Here is an 18,881-nt window from a genome sequence, read left to right as displayed (position 1 = left end):
CAAATGTGAAGTGAGTTGTCAGCAGTTTTAAAAATCAGGAAGTTTTACACCAAAATCCAGATACCCAGCTTCTCCTGAGGAACAGAAAGCTGTGGCCACTTTCTCAGGCAGCAGCAGCCAGAGGGTCTGCAGAGCTGTAGTTTCCTGTTTTCCCCAATCTCCCCTACTCCCTGTTGTCTCCCCGACACAGGCTGAATCAGGTTCATTTTCCTGGTAGAAGAGAGCGATTTCTCAGCGCCCATGTTGGAATCAAACAAGGGAAAGCAGATGGCAAGTGGAGGAGACTGTCTGCCTCTCACCCTTCACCTCTCCTCTCTCACCACTGTTACCCATCCAGCCCTTGGTGCTTGAGTTTGCAGCCTGTAGAAGACTCGAGGCATTGAGCCACCCACGTGACCTGTCTGTGATTTTCATAGGCAGGCTCTACAGAGGTTCGTTCTAGAAGAGACAGGAGAAGGGAAGCCTGCCCTTGATCAGGTACCCTGCAGCCAGGGCAGTTCTATTTTCATCTCGCGTATAAACTAGAATTTCACTGTCGAGATTAAAAAAAAAATTGCAAAATGCTGTGATGTGACATTATCTTTCCAGAACGAGGCTCCGTCTCCAGCCAGGCAGCTGATTCTTCCAGGAACCTGCCTTCAGGGACCTTGTCCAGGAGGGTGTAATGGGACAGGCATCTCAATATGAGCTGGGATGTCATGAGAGCTCGGTCACCTAGGACAGTGTTCCTTGAGGTCTTGGCCCCCCAGGAAATGAGAGCCAGGTGGTGACGTCAGTCTCCCCTCGCTGGAAGTTGTTCTGACATAGCTTCTCACTTTCCATTCACCTTTTTTATTGGAGTCTCACCGTTTAGTTTATGTTTTCGTGGCTTTCGGTATTTAGTAGTTTTAGTATTTAGTAGCCATGGCATTTATTTGGCTTTGGTTTTTCAGATGTCAGCCACCTTGCATCCTTCCTGGTGATCTGTAGGAGTGCCTGTAATGGGTGAGGCTCTGGGGTGAGGTTGCTGCCGTTCAGTGGTCACAGTCCCTGAGAAGAAGTCTAAGCCAGTGGGGTTCCTTCCCCTTCAGCTCTCTGAAAGGTCCCCGTTGAATCTCCCACATGCTCAGGGAGTTTTCAGATCTTCCAGTCTTCAACCTGATAGAGTGGCACGTCAGTCACATAACCAGTACCTCTTATATAGAATCATAGTACGCAGAACAGCACAAGTCCTGGGCAGACCGCAGAGGTCAGCTGGGGCCTCCTTGCTCCTCCCGGGTTTCGGAAACTTTGGCTCAGACCCCCAGGTTCTCTTGCCCGCACATGTGCAATCCTCCCCACCCTTGACTGTCTTCGTGGTCCTGGCTGTTTCCGGGTCTTGGCCCTTGTGCATCATCTTTGTGTGGCCTTGTGTGAACCCAGATGGGAATTCTGTTCCTTTCCTACGTACTCTGGCCAAAAGGCCACTTGCACCGCAGAAGAAAAGAGCTGAAGAAGGAGCATTGCCTAAAGATCTGTGGGGTCGTGGGAAAGGTCCCCTCTCAATTGCTCCTTCCCCTCTTTTTCCTTACTCTACCACCCCAGATTTCCCCCAGGAAGTGCAGGGCAGCTTTCCTTACCCCAGAAGCTTTGGGGGCCAGCCAGTCCCTTGTCTCTACAGAGCTCACCTCACACCCCTGCATTACCGAAGCTTTTTCACAACTGGCAGTTAAGATTAGGTCCAACTGCACAGTAGACAAAAACCCCAAAGAGTTTATTTACCTCTAAGGGAGAGGAATCCTGGATGAAGGGAGTCAGGGGCTCCACAAAGGCATCAGGGACCCAAGATCCTTCCGGCCCAATGCTCTGCTGTCCCTAGTATGTGATTCATCCTTATGGGCCATGATAGCTGCTGGAGTTGCAACCATCGCATCCATGTTTCAGGAAGCAGAATGGAGGAAAGCATACCTCTTTCCTTTGAAGAACCCTTCCTAGACACCAAACACATCACTTTCACTTCTATCTCATTGGCCACCACTTAGTCACAGGGCTGTGCCTAGTTGCCAGATTCTAAGATTGCAGGTGAAGGGGAGAATCAGTACTGGGGGACAGTTCACAGTATCAGAAACACTGTGCAAAGCACTCTGAACCCCCAAGGATTCCAGGTGCTAGCTGTTAGAATAATGATAGTTGTTGCACATAATAGCAAAGCAACTTTGCAGTCAAGTTGCTTTTGCTCTACTTGGGCATGTGCCTTACGTGGGCTGATGGGGCCCCAAGGCTGGACAGGCTAGGCTTTGGGAGCACAGGGGAAAGAACAGTTAGCCCCACTGATTGCAGAAACCCTTGCCCAAGCTGGCCCAGAGCTGTCTGAGCCTTAAAAGATAGGGAAGGGATTTGTGAAGACAGAAAAGAGGCCAAAGGGAATTCCAGAACAAGGGAACAGCCTAGCTGAGGCCAAGAGCAAGTCATTCTTTTTTTTTTTTTTTTTTTTGGCTGCACTGGGTCTTCGTTGCTGTAACTGGGCTTCCTCTAGTTGCAGAGAGCGAGGCTACTCTTTAGTTGCGGTGCTCTCGCTTCTCACTGCAGTGGCTTCTCTCGTTGCGGAGCACGGGCTCTAGGGCGCACAGGCTTCAGTGGTTGTAGCACAGGGGGTCAGTTGCCCTGTGACGTGCGGGATCTTCCCTGACCACATTGAATCCATGTTCCCTGCGTTGGCAGGCAGATTCTTGACCATTGGACCACCAGGGAGGTCCAAGCAATGGGTTCGTGTCACTCAGTCTGACACCTCCCTGGGCTGCAAGAGGCAGGGGCCCCATCTCCACAGGTCCTCCCCGGCCCCCACTGATTGGAAAGGTGAGGGATAGGGCTGGAGGAGGGAGCTGACGAAAGGTCACTGGGGGTTGGAACTTCCTTTTCCAAGTCCCATGGATTCGACCAAGAATCCAAAGATAAAGAGCAGAGATTCATAACTAAAATGCCTACGAGCACCAGGCAAGTTAGGGAGGGCAAGGGAACTGCTCACTTCTTCCATTTGCTGCCACGTGGGAATAGGGCCCAGTGATGCCAGGTCATTGTTTTTTAAGAAGCCAGAAACCCAGACTTGTATGTAGAATCTCCCAATGTATGAATGATAGTGCCTAAATCAAGCAAAGCACAAACGAGATGTGAGCAAAGTCAAACATACCTGCAAGCTTCTGGGCTGCATTTGGCTAGCGCTGGACACTGCCTTCTGTGGCAACCTTGCTGTCATGGGGAAAGCTTAGTGGGTGTTCCACCCAAAGGCAACAGCATTGTTGTTCAGTCACTCAGTCGTGTCCGACTCTTTGCGACCCCAGGGACTGCAGCACACCAGCCTTCCCTGTTCTTCACCATCTCCCAGAGTTTGCTCAGATTCACGTCAATTGAGTCACTGATGCCATCCAACCATCTCGTCCTCATCAGTTCGAAAGCATCAACGCTCTGATGCTCAGCCTTCTTTGTGATCCAGCTGTCGCATCCGTGCGTGACTACTGGACATAGCTTTGACTATCTGGACCTTTGTCGGCAAAGTGATGTCTCTGCTTTTTAGTATGCTGTCCAGGTCTGTCAGTGACAGTGGTTCACAACGTGTACTCAGGGAGCACTTTTCAGTGTCTTCCGCTTTCCCCACGTCCCCAAAAGGCTGTGGGACTCAAATCAAATTCAAATTTATAGGGAAAAAGAAAACTGACCATTTAAGCGCAGAGAGCCTCACTCACTGTACTGTGTTTCTCATAAAAACATACAGACCCACAGAGAGTGGGGGGGCCCGTCCAAGATCATGAGGGGTCCTGACCTGCAGACCAGCCCTCCCTCTATCAGCGCACTTAAAATAGACTGACCTTCTCGTGGTATTTTCTTTGTGTGCTTGACAAACGCCAGAGAGTTACTCATGAGTTCATCTTCCCAGAATAACTGTCAAAACAGGGCCAGAGGGCAGCAGGAAGACCCTGGCCTGACCCTGTAAAGCCCGGGGCTCCTGGAAAGCGGGGAATGCATTTCACCATTGTCCCGCCTGCTCCTGAGCATCGCATCTGGCCCCAGCTTTGGGCAGGTTCTTAGTGATTCTGGGAGAGAGAGCTCCGGAGGCCAGAAGAGATCGAAGGTCTATGTTAGGGACCCAGCAGCGTCCGCCTGCCCGGGTGCCTTCCTTCATCTTTCCCCTCTTTTTCTGGTTTAAAATGCTGAACGTGGTAGAAGTCCTGCACAGACAAGCACAAAAAAATGAAAGTAAAACTCACCCTAGTAAAACACCCGGTGCTCCCACGACTTCCACTCCAGTCTGTTTGCTTTGCTCCCAGTACAAGGAGAGGGCTTCTGTGGGGACTCAGTTGGTAAAGAGTGTGCCTGCAGTGTAGGAGACCCAGGTTCAATCCCTGGGTCAGAAGATCCCCTGGAGAAGGAAATGGCAACCCATTGCAGTGTGCTTGCCCGGAAAATCCCATGGATGGAGAAGCCTGGCAGGCTACAGTCCATGGGGTTGCAAAGAGTTGGTCGGACGTGACTGAGCAACTAACACTTTTTTTTCCGTACAAGGAGAGAGACAGAGCCTGGATTTTGTGTGTGTGTGTGTGTGAAAAGTTTGAGATGAATTGGCAGCAACTTTTTTTTTTTTAATGAGGAAAGTCTTTTTTTTTTTTTTATTTAATTTTTGGCTGCACTACATCTTCATTGCTTTGCGAGGGCTTTCTCTAGTTGCAGCTCCTGGGCTTAGTTGCTCCATGGCATGTGGAATCTTCCCAGTTGTTGTTGCTCAGTCCCTCAGTCGTATCCAACTCTTTTTGACCCCCTGGACTGCAGCACACCAGGCTTCCCTGTCCTTCACTATCTCTCGGCGTTTGCTCAGACTCTTGTCCATTGAGTTGGTGATGCCATCCATCCAAACGTGGATGAGATCAGGTGAGATCCAGTCATCTCATCCTCTGTCATCCCCTTTTCCTCCTGTCCTCAGTCTTTCCCAGCAACAGGGTCTTTTCCAATGAATCAGCTCTTCCTATCAGGTGGCCAAAGTAGTGGAGCTTCAGCATCAGCATCAGTCCTTCCGATGAATATTCAGGGTTGATTTCCTTTAGGAATGACTGGTTTGATCTTCTTTCAATCAAAGGGACTCTCAAGAGCCTTCTCTAGCACTACAATTCCAAAGCATCAATTCTTTGGCACTCAGCCTTTTTTATGGTCCAACTTTCACATCTGTGCATGACTACTGGAAAAACCATAGCTTTGACCATCTGGACCTTCATCCGTAAAGTGATGTCTCTGCTTTTTAATATGCTGTCTAGCTTTGTCATAGCTTTTCTTCCAGGGAGCAAGCATCTTTTAATTTCATGGCTACAGTCACCATCTGCAGTGATTTTGGAGCCCAAGAAAGTAAAATCTGTCACTATTTCCACTTTTTCCCCTTCTATTTGCCCTAAAGTGATGGGACTAGATGCCATGATCTTAGTTTTTTCCCTTCCCAGACCAGGGATCAAACCCATGTCCTTTACATTGGAAGGCAGGTCTTTTTTTTTTAACCTTTTATTTATTTATTTTTTACAACAGTGGGAGCAGATGGGACATGTTTTTTCAAAACTTCTTTTATTTACTATGTCTTGAGCATTTCCCTCCACACTTCATCTTCTTTTATACCAACATGTTTGACAGCCGGCAAGGATTTCATCATCTGGGCGTAGGAGGATTTATTTGGTTTTTGTCTAATTGGTGCACACTTCAGATGTCACCAGTTCCGTGTCACATGCACCAATGCTTTGAATATCCGTGCACCCACCCACGGTGCCTTCACAGCATCAATTTCTAAAGGTGGGATCAGCCACATGGTATGAAGGTCCATATGGCCTTTCCATTCACATCTCACAGGCTTTTCTTGAGACCGTCTCGGGAAGGGCCAAGAACCTTATCTGCTGGAGGAGCTTTCACAGAGGCCTGTTTGCCCATGCCCTGGTCCCATGATCTCTGGTGCATCTGTGAGTTTGCAAATACTTGGCAACCCATGTGTGTTTAACTCGCATCCAGAGAGTCCGTTGGCACTCCCGGCAAAGCTAGTTCATCGAGAACACGATGAAGCAAGAGAGGGAGGCCCATAGCCCCGACTGCAGGCGCTTTCCCTGAGTTCTCTGCTGAGCCCTTGGTCGAACCGGCTCTCAAAGTGTTGCCAGCTTGATTTGGGGAGGAGCCCCAGGAAATTGCAGAGGGCTTCTGGGCACTGAGCTAAAAAGCAAACAAACAAACAGAAAACATCGCTGAGGCTTTCTGGGTCCCTATGCCATGGAAGGAAAGGAGCTGGATTTTTATAGCAGCAGATGAGGGAAAGATGCCTTCAGTTGCCTCCACTCAGCTAGACCCACGAATGGGTGTTTTCAGCAGTTGGCGGGGTTTCTTTTTTCTCTAACTCTTAGCACCTACAGGAGGTGCACCATATTTTTTGTCTGTCTAAGGCTTGACCCCTAATCCGTTCCCTACATGAAGGAACTTTGCTATCCTGACTGCAGTCTCAGCGTCTCTTTGGCTCCCCCACACACTCCACCCCACGTTTTAACATAATAAATCCGGGCTTTAAAGAGCTTGAGAGAGAAGACAAGTGTCTTAAGAGAAGGGGTAGGTGACCGCCAAACCATCCAGGCTGGGGCATTGTCCAGAGTGTAACAAGATCGGCTTACCCTCAGCTCAGTGCCCATACTCTCAGGCCCCCTCCATTCACCATTCTGATAAATAAGCTGCTCGGGGAAAGCCATCCTGACATTTTGATTTGTTAGGGAGTGATTCATTTTTGAGGCAAGCAAACAGCTTGTATACTTGGGGGTTTACCGCTTGAAGTGATTAAGAAGTCAGCCACTATTAAGCTAGTTCTGTGGAGCTGTGGCTGCCCACACCCCTCCCCACCCCCAGGAATCTTCCTGACTCCTGTCTGGATTTGCCTTGACGTTGGCCGTAGTTAAGCTGAGGCCCCAGCCCCCACCTCCCTAGCCACCAGCACCGCACGCAGCCCATCACCCCGTGCCTCTTCCTGCAAAGTCCTGCCCCGCTCCGAGGTGGGGCAGTGGGGGCGGGGAGCTTACCCGCCACACCCCCTCCAGGCTTCACATCCGCATGCCATCACATCGCTGGGGGTATAAATAGACCCAGCTTTTGATCCTCAGACAAAAATAATTTTATACAAACATCAGTACAAAAGAGCTGCTCCACCAGGGCAGCCGGGTGTGGGTTCCCCCAAGTCCTGAGGTGGGAACAGAGCAAACTCCCTCACCCCCCTCCCACCCCCCTGCTCCACCCAGACCTGCCCACCAGGGTGTGGAGGCAAGGAGGCTCCGAGAAGTGGGGAGACTGGCCAAGGCCCGCGGCGGGCAAGCAAGTGGGCCAGGATGGAGCCCAGGCTTCCCTGGTGCCCCCACCCTCTCCCTGGCCGTGCCTGCTGTTCCCATCCAGGGAAGGGGAGCAAAGCATTTCAGGCTTTTGGGGCCCCGCTGGCGGCCCCTCTTGCAGTGACTCGGCATTGCCACCATAGCTTGCGAGCAGCCTCGGGCAGACTGTACACAAAGGGCCCGGCCATGTTCCAGTCAGCCTTGCCTGACCAGTCAGAGGGCCCTCGTCTCGGACCCCTGCGGGACACATGCCTGAGTTCTGAGCAAGGCCCGGTCAGGCCTGGAGAACCTGCTGGGAGAAGTGTCAGTGGGCGCTGGTGGTGGGCGAGTGTGAGGCTTAGAGCCAGGAGGAGTGCACTCAGGCTGGGGAGGCTTGATGTGACTGGCCAGGAGGGTCAGGGTCCCCGCTGTCAGTGGGGAGAAGGCCCCGTCCGCATCCCCACCCCAACTTGGTGCAGAAGCAGGGGCACAGAGCTCCCGGGGGGCTGCCGCAGCAACCGGCACAGCCTGCTAGGCTCCCAGGAGCGTCCACGAGGAGTCTGTTCCATGGGAGCTTCCCGGGCGGTTCGTGGATAAGATCAGGAGCCACGCCCTTTAGAAAAGCAGGCTGTACAGGGGTCAGGAGTCCCCTTCCGGGCGCTCCGGGGCGGCTCGTTCAGAATAGCCCGCTCCCACCGCGTGCCCAGCACCCAGGGCCGAGCAGGCTGGGTGGTCATTCTCCCCGCAGCAGCCGAGTGGGGAGAGGTCGGTGACCCACGCCCCTCAAGCTTGCAGCTGGGTTAGACACTGGGTGCACGTCCTGGCGCTGAGCCAGGCAGGGCTTGCCAGGGTCTGCGAGTCTCCAAACTGGGGCTCTTCCACTTCCTCGGGATGGGCAGGCCGCAGCCCCATCCTCAACCCCAGAGTTGCTCAGAGGGCCAAGCCAAACTGTAATTGCCTGCTTTTCGCCAGAACTTGTGTCCCTCATGCACCAAACTTTACGCCAGACCTGCCAGGGCAGAGCCAAGTCCCTGGCGGGGTGCATCTTCAAGGTCTCCCCTCCCGCCAAGGGTGGCTTCAGAGCTCGGGTTGGGTGCCCTGCCTCTGGCAGGACTCAGCCACGTGAGCAGAGGCCCCGCGGTTTGGTGGCGAGGGTGTCCCGCGTCCATCTGTGAGTGTCACCAGGACGCCTCTGAGCCCCGAGGCTGCATTGTCCCCTTCAAGGGTGCAGCTGGCACGATGCTAAGCCAGCATCAGGCACTGATTTATGACTCGGCGTCTCCCCACACACACGCACTCTGGGATCTATGGCTGTCTGCACCCTTTTCCACGAAATAACGTCGAAGTGTGTCAGGCCCGTCCAGTGCCCGGCGAGTTCAGCTAATTCTAGGGAGCAGACCCAAACTGTGAAGGAGCTGGCTTTGGGTCAGTTAGCCCTCCTCTTCGGGCGGGGGCTCCGCCCCCCAACCCGTGGCCTCACACACATTCTCTGGGGAGGCGGCACCCTCTGTCCAGGCCGGCCGGCGGCCCCACTGGGTCACAGCTTCCCGCCTTGCCTTGCAGGCTTCGCTGTGGCCCAGTGCATAAACCAGCACAGCTCGTCCTCGCTGTCCTCGCCCTCGCCGTCGGCCAGCGGGAGCCCCAGCGGCAGTGGGAGCACCAGCCACTGCGACTCCGGAGGTGCCAGCTCATCGTCCACCCCCTCGGCCGCCCAGAGCCCCGCAGGTATTGGCCGCGGGACACGGTGCGGTGGGAGGGACTTGAGGAAACGCTGCGACCCCTTCACCTGAGGCCCCTGGCTGCCCCTTGCCACCGTGTCTGGGGACTCTGCCTCTCAGGGTTCTGCGTCCACTCCAGCGTACCATTGGGGGTGGCTGGCTGGCTCGGCCCCCACTGGGGGAAGAATGGCTCTCTTCATGGGCTGGCCCACAGGCCGCAGAGCTGGAGGGGTGGACAGTGGGCGACCCGGCCTAAATTCATCCCACTGTCACCTCCAGGGTCATAGGTGTCACGGGAGGGGTCTCCCAGATGTGATGCTTTGAACTCTGGCAAAAGAATTGTGTCTCTGCTAATTTTTTTTTCCCTCCATAACATACCAATTTTCTCTTTAAATGTTTGGGGCCGTCCACTCGTCTGTGACCAGGGGGTGCCTCTTGCTGGCCTTTTTGGGAGTCTGTCAGGATGGGCGGGAGTCACAGCTTGCCCTCCTATAACTGATGCAAGCACAGGTGTGGCGCAGAGAGACCCTGTGTGCAAGGAGCCTGGGGTGAGACGCGCGTGGTCTGCGCAGCTCTCTGAGCCCCTCACACGTGAGCCCCTGGCTGCAGTGCATAAGATCCCAGAAATGAAGATGCCAGGCTTGTTTCCTGAGCACCACGGCCCCTGAGTGCAGCCAGAGGAGCAGGGCCTCGCGCCTGCCTGCTGCTTCACACCCCGGCGGGTGACCCAAGGGTCTGGAGGCCCCAGACGTCTCTGATTTGGGGGACCTCCATAACTCTGGTCTGCACCCCCATCTCAGGACCCTCAGTGTTATTCCCTGTTCCTCCAGGGTCCCCTCCAGAGCCCCCACCCATTGTTATTTCAGGGACACCTGTGCACACCCTTGTTGACTGATGGATTGATGGGTCTTGACAAAAGCAGAGTGCCAAGGTGGAAGTCACCATGGTGCCAGGAAATTGAGGGCCCTGGGCCACCGGCCACTCAACACCAGAGGCAGAGATCCCCTTGGCCCCGACCCCTCTGTCCGGAGTTTTCAGCTTCCACTGTTCTCAGCAAAGGGTTAACCGCGCCTGGTCTCCATGCCTGTGGCTCAGGGCACCCCCGCCCCTCCTCCCACGAGCATCCATTACCTCCATCTCTGACGGACATTCATGAGGGCCCCAGCAGCAAGGTCACCCTCAAGCCACCTCACTTAGAGCCCCCTTAAACTCAGCACCTGCTCCCCTCCTTGCCCCAACCCCGGGGAGAGACGACCGCCCTTTCTGAGCTATTTCTGAGCCCGACTGAAGGTTGGCTGCGTGTCCAGGCAGTGCTGCTGCCGTTCCCAAGCTCGTAGCTGGGAAATCCAGACAGAGCTTTCTCAGAAGCCAAGGACAGCCCTCAGCCTCCTCCTGAAGCCTGGGCTCATGCTGGCTTTGAGGGCCCAAGAGCAGGGTTATGTATTGACGTGCCACGTGTGTGCCCGCGTGCTCTGGCGTGTGCATGGTTCTGTGTCTGTGTCGCGTGCACCCACACACACACAGACTTCCAGTTGCATTCTGGGTGAAAGGTCTCTTCTGGTGCCACTGTTACACCTTCCTTTCGCGTTTAAGGAGGCACAGCCGACAGCTAAACAAACCAAAGAGCCATACACTTCTTTGCCTCCGACTGAAGCCAGAAGAGAAACACGCTATCAAAGTCGGGCCTGGTTGTACAGAGGTCCAGCCGAGTGTGGCCCTGGGGCTCTGCACCATGCCCACCGTGCGCTTTGCGCTCGTTTCTTTGTTCTTGGCCTCCATCCCCTGCTCGGTGCCAGTGACATGTCTGCTCATCTCCGAAACGCGGGGGCTGTTAGCCCATTGTCAGGTAGATGAGTGATGCTCAGCCCCCGGCTGTCTGCTCCCGATCCGTGTGTCCCCGGCAGGCCTGCAGGGGCAGGCGTTGGAGGCCCCATTTTTTATGCTGCCTGACAGTAAAAGCCTGGGGCCCAGCCTGCCCGCCCAGATCTCTGCAGACACTGAAATAACTCACCTCCCGATGCAGGGCCGGCCCGTGGGGCGGCTGGTGCTTCCCTCTCAACTGAGGAGCCAGCTGTTGATCGCTGCAAGGAGAGAGTGCCCCGGGGTTGGGGCGGCAGGCCCAGGAGGATCTCTGGTCACTTCCTCTTGATGCCAAACCTCCAGGCCAGCCTTCAGCCACCAGGTCCATTCAGAAAACAGCCCGTGGGGTTTCCATGTTCCCTGGAGGGACAAGTCTACCCAAATGATGCCAGCCTCTGCCTGGGGTCCTACCCAGCCTTGCTAGATGAAAGAAGAGGGGAGGGTTATATTGGGACAGGTGCCCTTCTTCCCATGTCCTGATTAGATGTCCGCCCAGGTGGTGACCCAGTGTTCAGGCTTCTGATTTGGAAGTCATCAGACTGTCCCCTGCGGGGTCAGCTGGACAGGAGCTCTAGCCAGGACCTCACCCCGTACCCCATCCAGCCTGGACAGCAAATAGCAGCAGCCCAGCTGCAGGGGCCACTTATCCCAAAGTGGGTTTTGAGGGCACAGTGTGGATCAGAAGCACTGTGTGTTTTTGAGCCTTCTGAGTCCAGGAGGTTCCCAGGGTGGAGAGCAGCTGCCAGGCCCTCTGCAGCTGAAAGTAGCAAACTCCAGGGCTTCTGTGCTCTTGGAGCCACACTGTGCGTGTCAGGGTTTGGTCACAAACGCACTCAGGAGATGCTGTCCACTAGGAGATGAACCCAGTGTTTTTTTTCTCTGACCCATGGGGTTGAAACATGGAATTGTGTGGCTCAGACAGTAAAGAATCCACCTGCCAATGCAGGAGACCCAGGTTCAATCCCTGGGTCAGGAAGATTCCCTGGAAAAGGAAATGGGAGATCCCCTGGAGAAGGGAAGGGCATGGCTACCCACTCCAGTGTTCTTGCCAGGAGAATCCCACGGACAGAGGAGCCTGGCAGGCTGGGCTGCAGTCCATGGGGTCACAAAGAGTCAGACACTACTGAGCGACTAACACTTTCACTTTCATCCATGAAAAGCGGAGATGACCTTCACACTATCAGCCATCAGTGTGGCCTGGGCCCACACTGCCCAGCCCTCCAGGTATGCCCCCTCCACAGGGCACCCCAGTAGACTCTGCTCCCCAAATCCACGTGACAGGCGTGCAGCTCACAAGCACTTTACAGACACCCGCCCATTGAATTCTGCCACCCTCTGCCTCACACTGAGCAGCTGAAAGCCCCAGAGGGTCGGAGGGGTCTCACAGCTTGGCCAGGATGCTGCAGCTGGTAGCAGGGGGCCCAGATAGGAACCCAGCCTCCGAGGTCCAGAGCCCTGCCCCACGCGCAGAGACGACCCTGCACGCCTCGCCGCCTCCCTGCGTCTGTCCCCGGTGCCTCCAGGGGGTGCCCCTGAGACCCGGGCATTGGTCCCACTCCTGGCTGGAGACTGCCAGTGACATGCAGGCATCTCCCCTTCTGAAGCTCGCCGTTGCTCTGGAGCCAGACGAGGAGCCTCAGCCTGCTCACAGAGGCCCAGGTCACTGTGCAGCTCCTGCAGTGGGGGAGCCCAGGGGCCCCCCAGTCAGCCACAAACAGACCCCAAACGGCCAGGGGTCCTCAGCCATGGGTTCACCCCCAGAGGAGGGCGTGAAACTCTCTTGATGCTCCATTGTGCTTTCCACCTCCACCCTTGGTCCAGCCCAAGGGACCTTGCATTTCATGGGTTTGAAAGAGGCCCATGTTTATCCCAAACATGAATTTCCTCAGCTTCCCATGGGGCCTTCAGTCACGTGGGCATCAGACTGAGCTCAGTAGGGTCTCTCCACCAACCCAGCTCCCACACCGTGCCCAAGAGGCTCTTCTGTCTGCCTCTGACTACCTCAGCCTTGGCACCCTACCCCAGCCATGGTCCCTGTTTGCAAACAAACAGATTTTTGTTGAGTTCCTACTGTGCGCAGGCCCTAAAGCCTGAAATGTATAAGCTGGCAGGGAGGCTAAGTCTGTCAGAGGACCACACAGATAAGTGTCCATTTATAAACTATGAGCTGGGGGCTGTGGGCAGGGCCGAAGCCTCCCAGAGGAGGCGTCACTGGGGGCGAAAGCCCAAGAATGAGGGGCTGACTAGAGGGCTCCCTGGAGAAGGTGGCCTTTGGGTCAGTTCCCCAAGGCCCAGTCCAGAATCTGGCTGGTGACAAGTCCATTCCTTTCCCCCACCTCTCTGGGATCTACCTATCAATTCCATTCTTGCAAATACAGACCCGAGGGCTGGTCTGTCTCCAAGAAACAGCCTCCACGCTTATCAGGGCCAAGGACCCAGCTTAGGCTTCAGGCCCACACAGGCAGAGGGACCATCACCAGAAGGGGGAAGGGACCCGACTAGACAGGTCACCAGTTTGCCAGGGGCCCACAGATATCCTTCTGTGCAGGGAACACCTGCTTCTGAGTCTCCTTCACATACCAAAGACAGATCGTGGACACTGGTGAGTGGCTTCTTAGCAAGTTAAGGCCCTCAAATCAGGACCAAGAGATACCCGAGGCTGAAGTGAAAGTGTATTCCCTCAGTCATGTCTGACTCTTTGCAACCCCATAGACTGTAGCCCACCGGGCTCCTCTGTCCATGGAATTCTCCAGGGGCATCTTCCCAACCCAGGGATCAAACCTGGGTCTCCTGCATTGCAGGTGGATTCTTTACTGTCTGAGCCACCAGGGAAGCCCCCAGACTGAAGGAGAGGTCAAAACTGAATTCTGTGGTAACCGCAGGAGCAAAGCAGAAAGAGCTGGGGGCACGGGGATTTTATTCTCATTGTGAATTATTTATCTGTTAAAGCTGGGCCCCGGGGGGCTTTTATTGTTTGGTTTCAACACCTGATTCATGGGTCCACCTGTTCCCACCATCCTTTAAAGACAGTTTTCTGGGATCCTCAGGTCTTTCCAAGCAGGCACCCTGTGCTGCAGAGGTGTCCAGGCACCCGGCCTCTTGTCGCCGGCTCTTCCGGCATAGCCAGCCTCATGGGCCGCGGCTCGTTCTCCAGGGAGAAAATCAAGGGTTTGGAATGAGGAGGTTTTTTTTCATTAAACATTTTATGGTTTTGAGATTGAAGAAAACATGGCGGGAAAGAGAGAATAGACCCAATTTTAGAACCAAATGTAGGATCAGTAGGAACACTTTAGAAGTATCTTCTGGGTTATGCCCATGCGTGTGCTCACGTGCACACACACACACATGCACACACATGCACGCACTGTGGGATTCTAGTAGGAAAGCCTCCGCTAAGAGCTCTGTGACCCACACCAAGTTCCTCAAACAGCCACTCTGCCTCCGACCTTCAGTCCATTTTGTTTCACCTGTGTTCTGGGTGAGTGACTTTGAGGAGGAGGATGGAAAATTTTTTGTTAAGAAATGAAGTCAGACTGAAGGTCAAGGCCACTCTTTCCAGTGTCCATCTTCAGGCCCAGGGAATTCTGAGCTGGGGTCCCTCTGACTCTTCCCCGAGTGTTTATAGGAAGAAGGAAGAGCTTGGCTCCTGGTGGCCCCGTTTTGGACGCCTGTCCCAGTCCCTCCCTCCCCATCCTCACCTGCTCCCTGAGACAATTGTCTGAACCTGCGACCTTCAGCCCCAAGCACCCAGTTGGTCCCACTTGGCCGACTGAGCGCCACACGGCTCAGGGCCGACCTGTGTGTCACCGGCGTCCGGCACCACAGGCGGGCAGGACTCTTGGACAAAACCCCAAGTCGAACGTCTTCTCTCTTCTCCCCAGTGTTCTCCGTGACATTAATTTTAAGTGTGGTAAAACACACCTAACCCCTAACATCACATGTGCCATTTTAACCCCTTTTAAGCCAGCAGTTCGATCCGTTCGCCTTGTTGTGCTCCGTGGCATTCATCGTAAGCTTGGCCCCAGTGTGAGTTTGTCTCACAGGGGGCGGCTGGTTCCTCCCCAGGGAGATGCGCCTAACACTTGTGTTGCAGCGATTAGCACCCACCCCCTGGCCCCTTGGCGCCTGCCCTCAGATTTTGCTGCTGTGGTTCAGTCTTGGTTTCAAAGGTGCGGACTGCAGAGCGCGGCGGCCGGGGGAGCAGCGCCTCGTGGCCGCGGAGGGCTTGTCTGGGGAGGGGTCACGGGAGGCTCTGCTGGTGGCTTCAGGGGCTGCCTAGTCAGTGGGGGTCAGAAATCCACTTGTTTCTCTAACTGTATCAACTCTGATGCCCCAACCACACACCCTTCCCTCCTCAGATGGGCCCAGGGATGCAGGGTTTTCATCTTAACACACAGGCAGTTCTGTTCCTCCATCACCGAGACCAGGTGTCGCTGACCACCCCGAGGCTTTCCTTCGCAACAGGACAGACCTCTGCCGTCTTTACCTGCTTGAGTCCTGCTCGTCTTAGCCCCCACCTTCTCCCGGGGTTGGTGGGGTGGGGTGGGGTGTCCCCCATGCATGGGGGCCGCGTCGGCAGCCCCCCCGGAGCACAGCCCCTGCCCCCCACCCCGCGCTGTCGTCGATGCTTCGCGTCCGTCACTTCTCTGTGTCCCCCTCCATGTCCCCCTTCTCTGTGCGGTTGTTAAAAGCTTTCTATGATCTGTCGCTGTGTTTCCCTCTAGTAAGGAGTGGCAGGAAAGGACGCCGGCGAGTGTTCAGCCTGTCGGAGGCCGACAGTCACGGCGGCCACTGGGTTTAGTGCTTCGATCGGCAGCTGTCACGGCACCTCTGGCTCGGTCACTGCAGGCAGGTCTCCTCCGTTAGCCTCCTGGGCCCTCGACGCCCCCCGCCACCGCCCTGCACGCTGCATTTCCAACTCCTACAGAGCCCCAGAACGCCGGACGAGGGCACGGGGAGCCCCAGCCACCTACCCGAGCCATTTTCTCAGCTCCGGTCCCGTCCTGGCCTCAATCCACCTGAGGACCGAACCCCCTGGCCCTTGACCCAGGGGGTGCAGCTGGGTCAGCTCCTCCGTGAGGCAGAGCCGGGCAGTCTGGAAAAACTGCCCTCCATGAGACACCGCACCAGGCTAGGCACAAGCCCTGAGCTAAGGGGGTTTCCAGCCCCTTCCCCCCCTCCCCCTGGCCCCCCAGTTAGGCCATGAGGGCTAGGCAGTAGAATTTGCAAAAAGCCACAAAGAAGTCACTTACTTGCTTTTTTTTCTTTTCCTTTTCCTCCCCACCCCACCCCTACCCCACTCCCCCTCTCCTCAGCCTTGCTCATATCTAAGTGGTAGATTCCATCATATTCCAGCCGGAGGCCAAGTCATTTCACTTGTAAGCGCGCTGGTGGACATGACTCCACCATTTTCCCTTCTTGTGATCAGAGCTCCAAATAGCGGCCGTGTGGGCTGTGGTCACTGCCACCCTCCTGCGATGCTCCCCCTAGGGTTCCCCCCGCCACGTGCCCTCCGTCTGGGCAGACAGGAGCCTTTGCCTTCTCTTGCATTTAAAAGCTGCCTCCCCTGAGCTTTGCCCTCCTACTTGCTGTCTTTTCTTCCCTACGTTGCTCAGTCCCACGTTCCCCAGCCTGAGCATGTCAAATCCTCATCTTGATTGGAAACTGTCACCCACTCGACAAGGATCAGCCCTGGAGCTGCAGATCAGCCTCCAAGGGTGCCAACCAGGGACTCAGGGCACCCGCTGCCTTGGTTTCAACTCGAGGCAGCACCACAGGGAAGCTGAGCACCCCTCATGGGAACTGGACGTCGGGCTCTCCGGCTCCGGCCTCCACTCGTCTCCTGGGTCAGGCCCGAACCTGTGCCCTCGGAGCTCAGAAACACCAGCAGGCAAGCGAGGCCAGAGGGTACGCAGTGACCACTGCAGGTCCACGCTTGACCAGGAACAGTGTCCTCCCTGGGTAATTTTCCCTTGAATGTAGAAATTTTCTCTGAATGTATACATTGTAGCTAACATTCAGGAAGCAGCTCTTAGTTTAAAAATCGATAGGTAGATATAGATAGATAGGTGGGAAATAGATGATAGAAGATGATCGATAGGTAGATAGAAACAAAGAACAGTGTTGTAGACAATGGGTAAGAAAAGGTGATTTTTCTTGTTTAAAAAAAAAAATAGGAAGAGGCTTTTTCTCAGGGGACAAATGGATCCTTTTAATAAAGTTGTTCTTTTCCTAAAAAAGAAACCACTTTTGTGTGTACTGCATCATTTGTTGGTTTGTTTCCTAATATATTTAACAGCAGTCTTTTCACAAGCTTGATTGTTCTCACCACCAGAAACCCGGGCAGGACTCAGGGAATGAGGTTTGCCAGCCTCTTGAAAATCTGCGTTCAAGTGCAGACCCAAGCAAAGAGGGAATTCTCCTGGAGAATTCTGCAGAAAACCTGAAGGAAGCGCTCCGAAGCTCTGTCTCCAGATGGCACAGAAGTGCCGTTTGGTTGGTTAGTCATCTCTAAACTGCCTCGCCAGTAGCTAAGCCCACACGTGGGTCCTTCTGTAATAAGTTCCTGGACACGCTCGTGTGAAGCGAGGCGAGGCTGCCAGAGCAGGTGAGCCCCACGCTCAGAGCCTCACGTTCAGGGCGCGCCACGTCCCAACATGAGCCCAAGGCCTGAAATCAGCCCGTCACCACCAGGCGTCCTTACTGAGTGGAGCAAATTCACTGAAATTCAGAGAAACCAGAAAGTGTGTGGGGTTGTTTACTCAGCATTTCTGGGCTCAGATCGCACCTTGAATCATTTTTTCCACTAGTGCTCACCCGTATCCACCGACACCACCCCATCCCAGAGCCCCATGTGGTGGTATTCTGTGGGCCTACTCTTAAAAAAAAAAAAGGTGGGGGGGGAGGTTGGGGAGAAAGAAAAGAAAAAGGACCTTGTGCAGAAGTGACCCGGGGCCTTTCTGAGCTCGCCGTGCTCGGGGTGGGGGTCCTCTGGGAAGGAGCGATGTGTCCTTTGGGAAACCCCATCTGTTGCTTGTGCTTTCTTTCCACGCTGGGAACCCTCTTTCCTCTCTTTCTTCCCATTCTGTACGCCCTTCGGTTTTATTTTGCACTTGGTTTTTCCATTCTTTTGTTCTGTGTTCAGTTTGCGGTTCTGTTTTGTTTTGGCTTAACTTACAAAAAAAAAAAATACCACTCACTTAAGTGGAATCACACTGAACCAAAAAACAACGTCTGCCATCATGCCAGGGCCCAGAGTGCCTTTGGACTCCCCTCTCCACACAGTGTGCTCAAAGCCCTGTTGACCCCAGGATCTGTAACAAGGGAGATTTGCCCTCCGAGCGAGATGCCCACGGCCTTCTCATCTGTGTTTTCCGATCACTGGCACGTGAAGTTTTGGCACATGTTTCCCACGAGGGAGCCCCAGTCCAGCTGGTGTCTCTGCCAGCCCCATTCCTCTTTGAAAAGCAAATAAGCCATTCGCCTGTAATCTAATCAACGGATTTCAAAAAGCACCAAAAAAAGAAACTGCTGGTCCAAAAATAACCGCTTCGGGCCACCTCTCCCTCCTGATGTGGTTTCTCTAGGTGGCCCTGGCATGGGGGTGGAGAGGGGAGAGACCCTCAGCATAGAAATGGCCTGGCAATTGCAGCCCCTTGCTGGGTGCTAACTCAGCACTCAGAGCAGGAGCAGGCGAGAGAACCACAGTCCGAAGTCTTGTTCTAGTTTTGCAAAGCCGAAAAGTTCTATAGAATTTTTTTTTTTTTTTTAATATTGCAGTGAGTTCCCTCTTGGGCACTGTTACCAAATATAGACTCTGAGAAATGGCCTGCGGTGATCAGCACACCCAAGCCCGTCTCTCCCTAAACATGTATTTCTCCTCGGGCAGGTGGTTCATACTCGGAGCCGGTTTAGGCTGCTTCCTGGCACAGGGAACTGGGCTTCCGGATCCACTCTGCACAGGCCCCTAAATGTGTCCCTTGCTTCA

General features: G+C 54.5%; 1 protein-coding gene across 9 annotated transcripts in view; it reads left to right on the top strand.

Moving 5' to 3' along the window:
- The window catches only part of CLEC16A (C-type lectin domain containing 16A), a 233,291-nt gene that overhangs the window by 210,703 nt on the left and 3,707 nt on the right, over positions 1–18,881 (top strand). For 4 of the 9 annotated variants that reach the window (XM_044935686.2, XM_044935684.2, XM_025275226.3 and 1 more), the window contains one exon: positions 8,880–9,041. The exons of 2 other annotated variants lie outside the window; for them this stretch is intronic. In XM_044935686.2, the coding sequence (XP_044791621.2) occupies positions 8,880–9,041 (162 nt within the window). Of the gene's footprint in view, positions 1–8,879; positions 9,042–15,618; positions 17,761–18,881 lie in introns of those variants that run through there. 3 more of the 9 variants (XM_044935689.2, XM_044935685.2, XM_044935688.2) reach the window with 2 other exon arrangements.

This window comes from Bubalus bubalis, chromosome 24 (assembly GCF_019923935.1).
Source record: "Bubalus bubalis isolate 160015118507 breed Murrah chromosome 24, NDDB_SH_1, whole genome shotgun sequence".
Lineage (NCBI taxonomy): Eukaryota > Metazoa > Chordata > Mammalia > Artiodactyla > Bovidae > Bubalus > Bubalus bubalis.
This window is presented reverse-complemented; position numbering and strand designations above follow the sequence as displayed.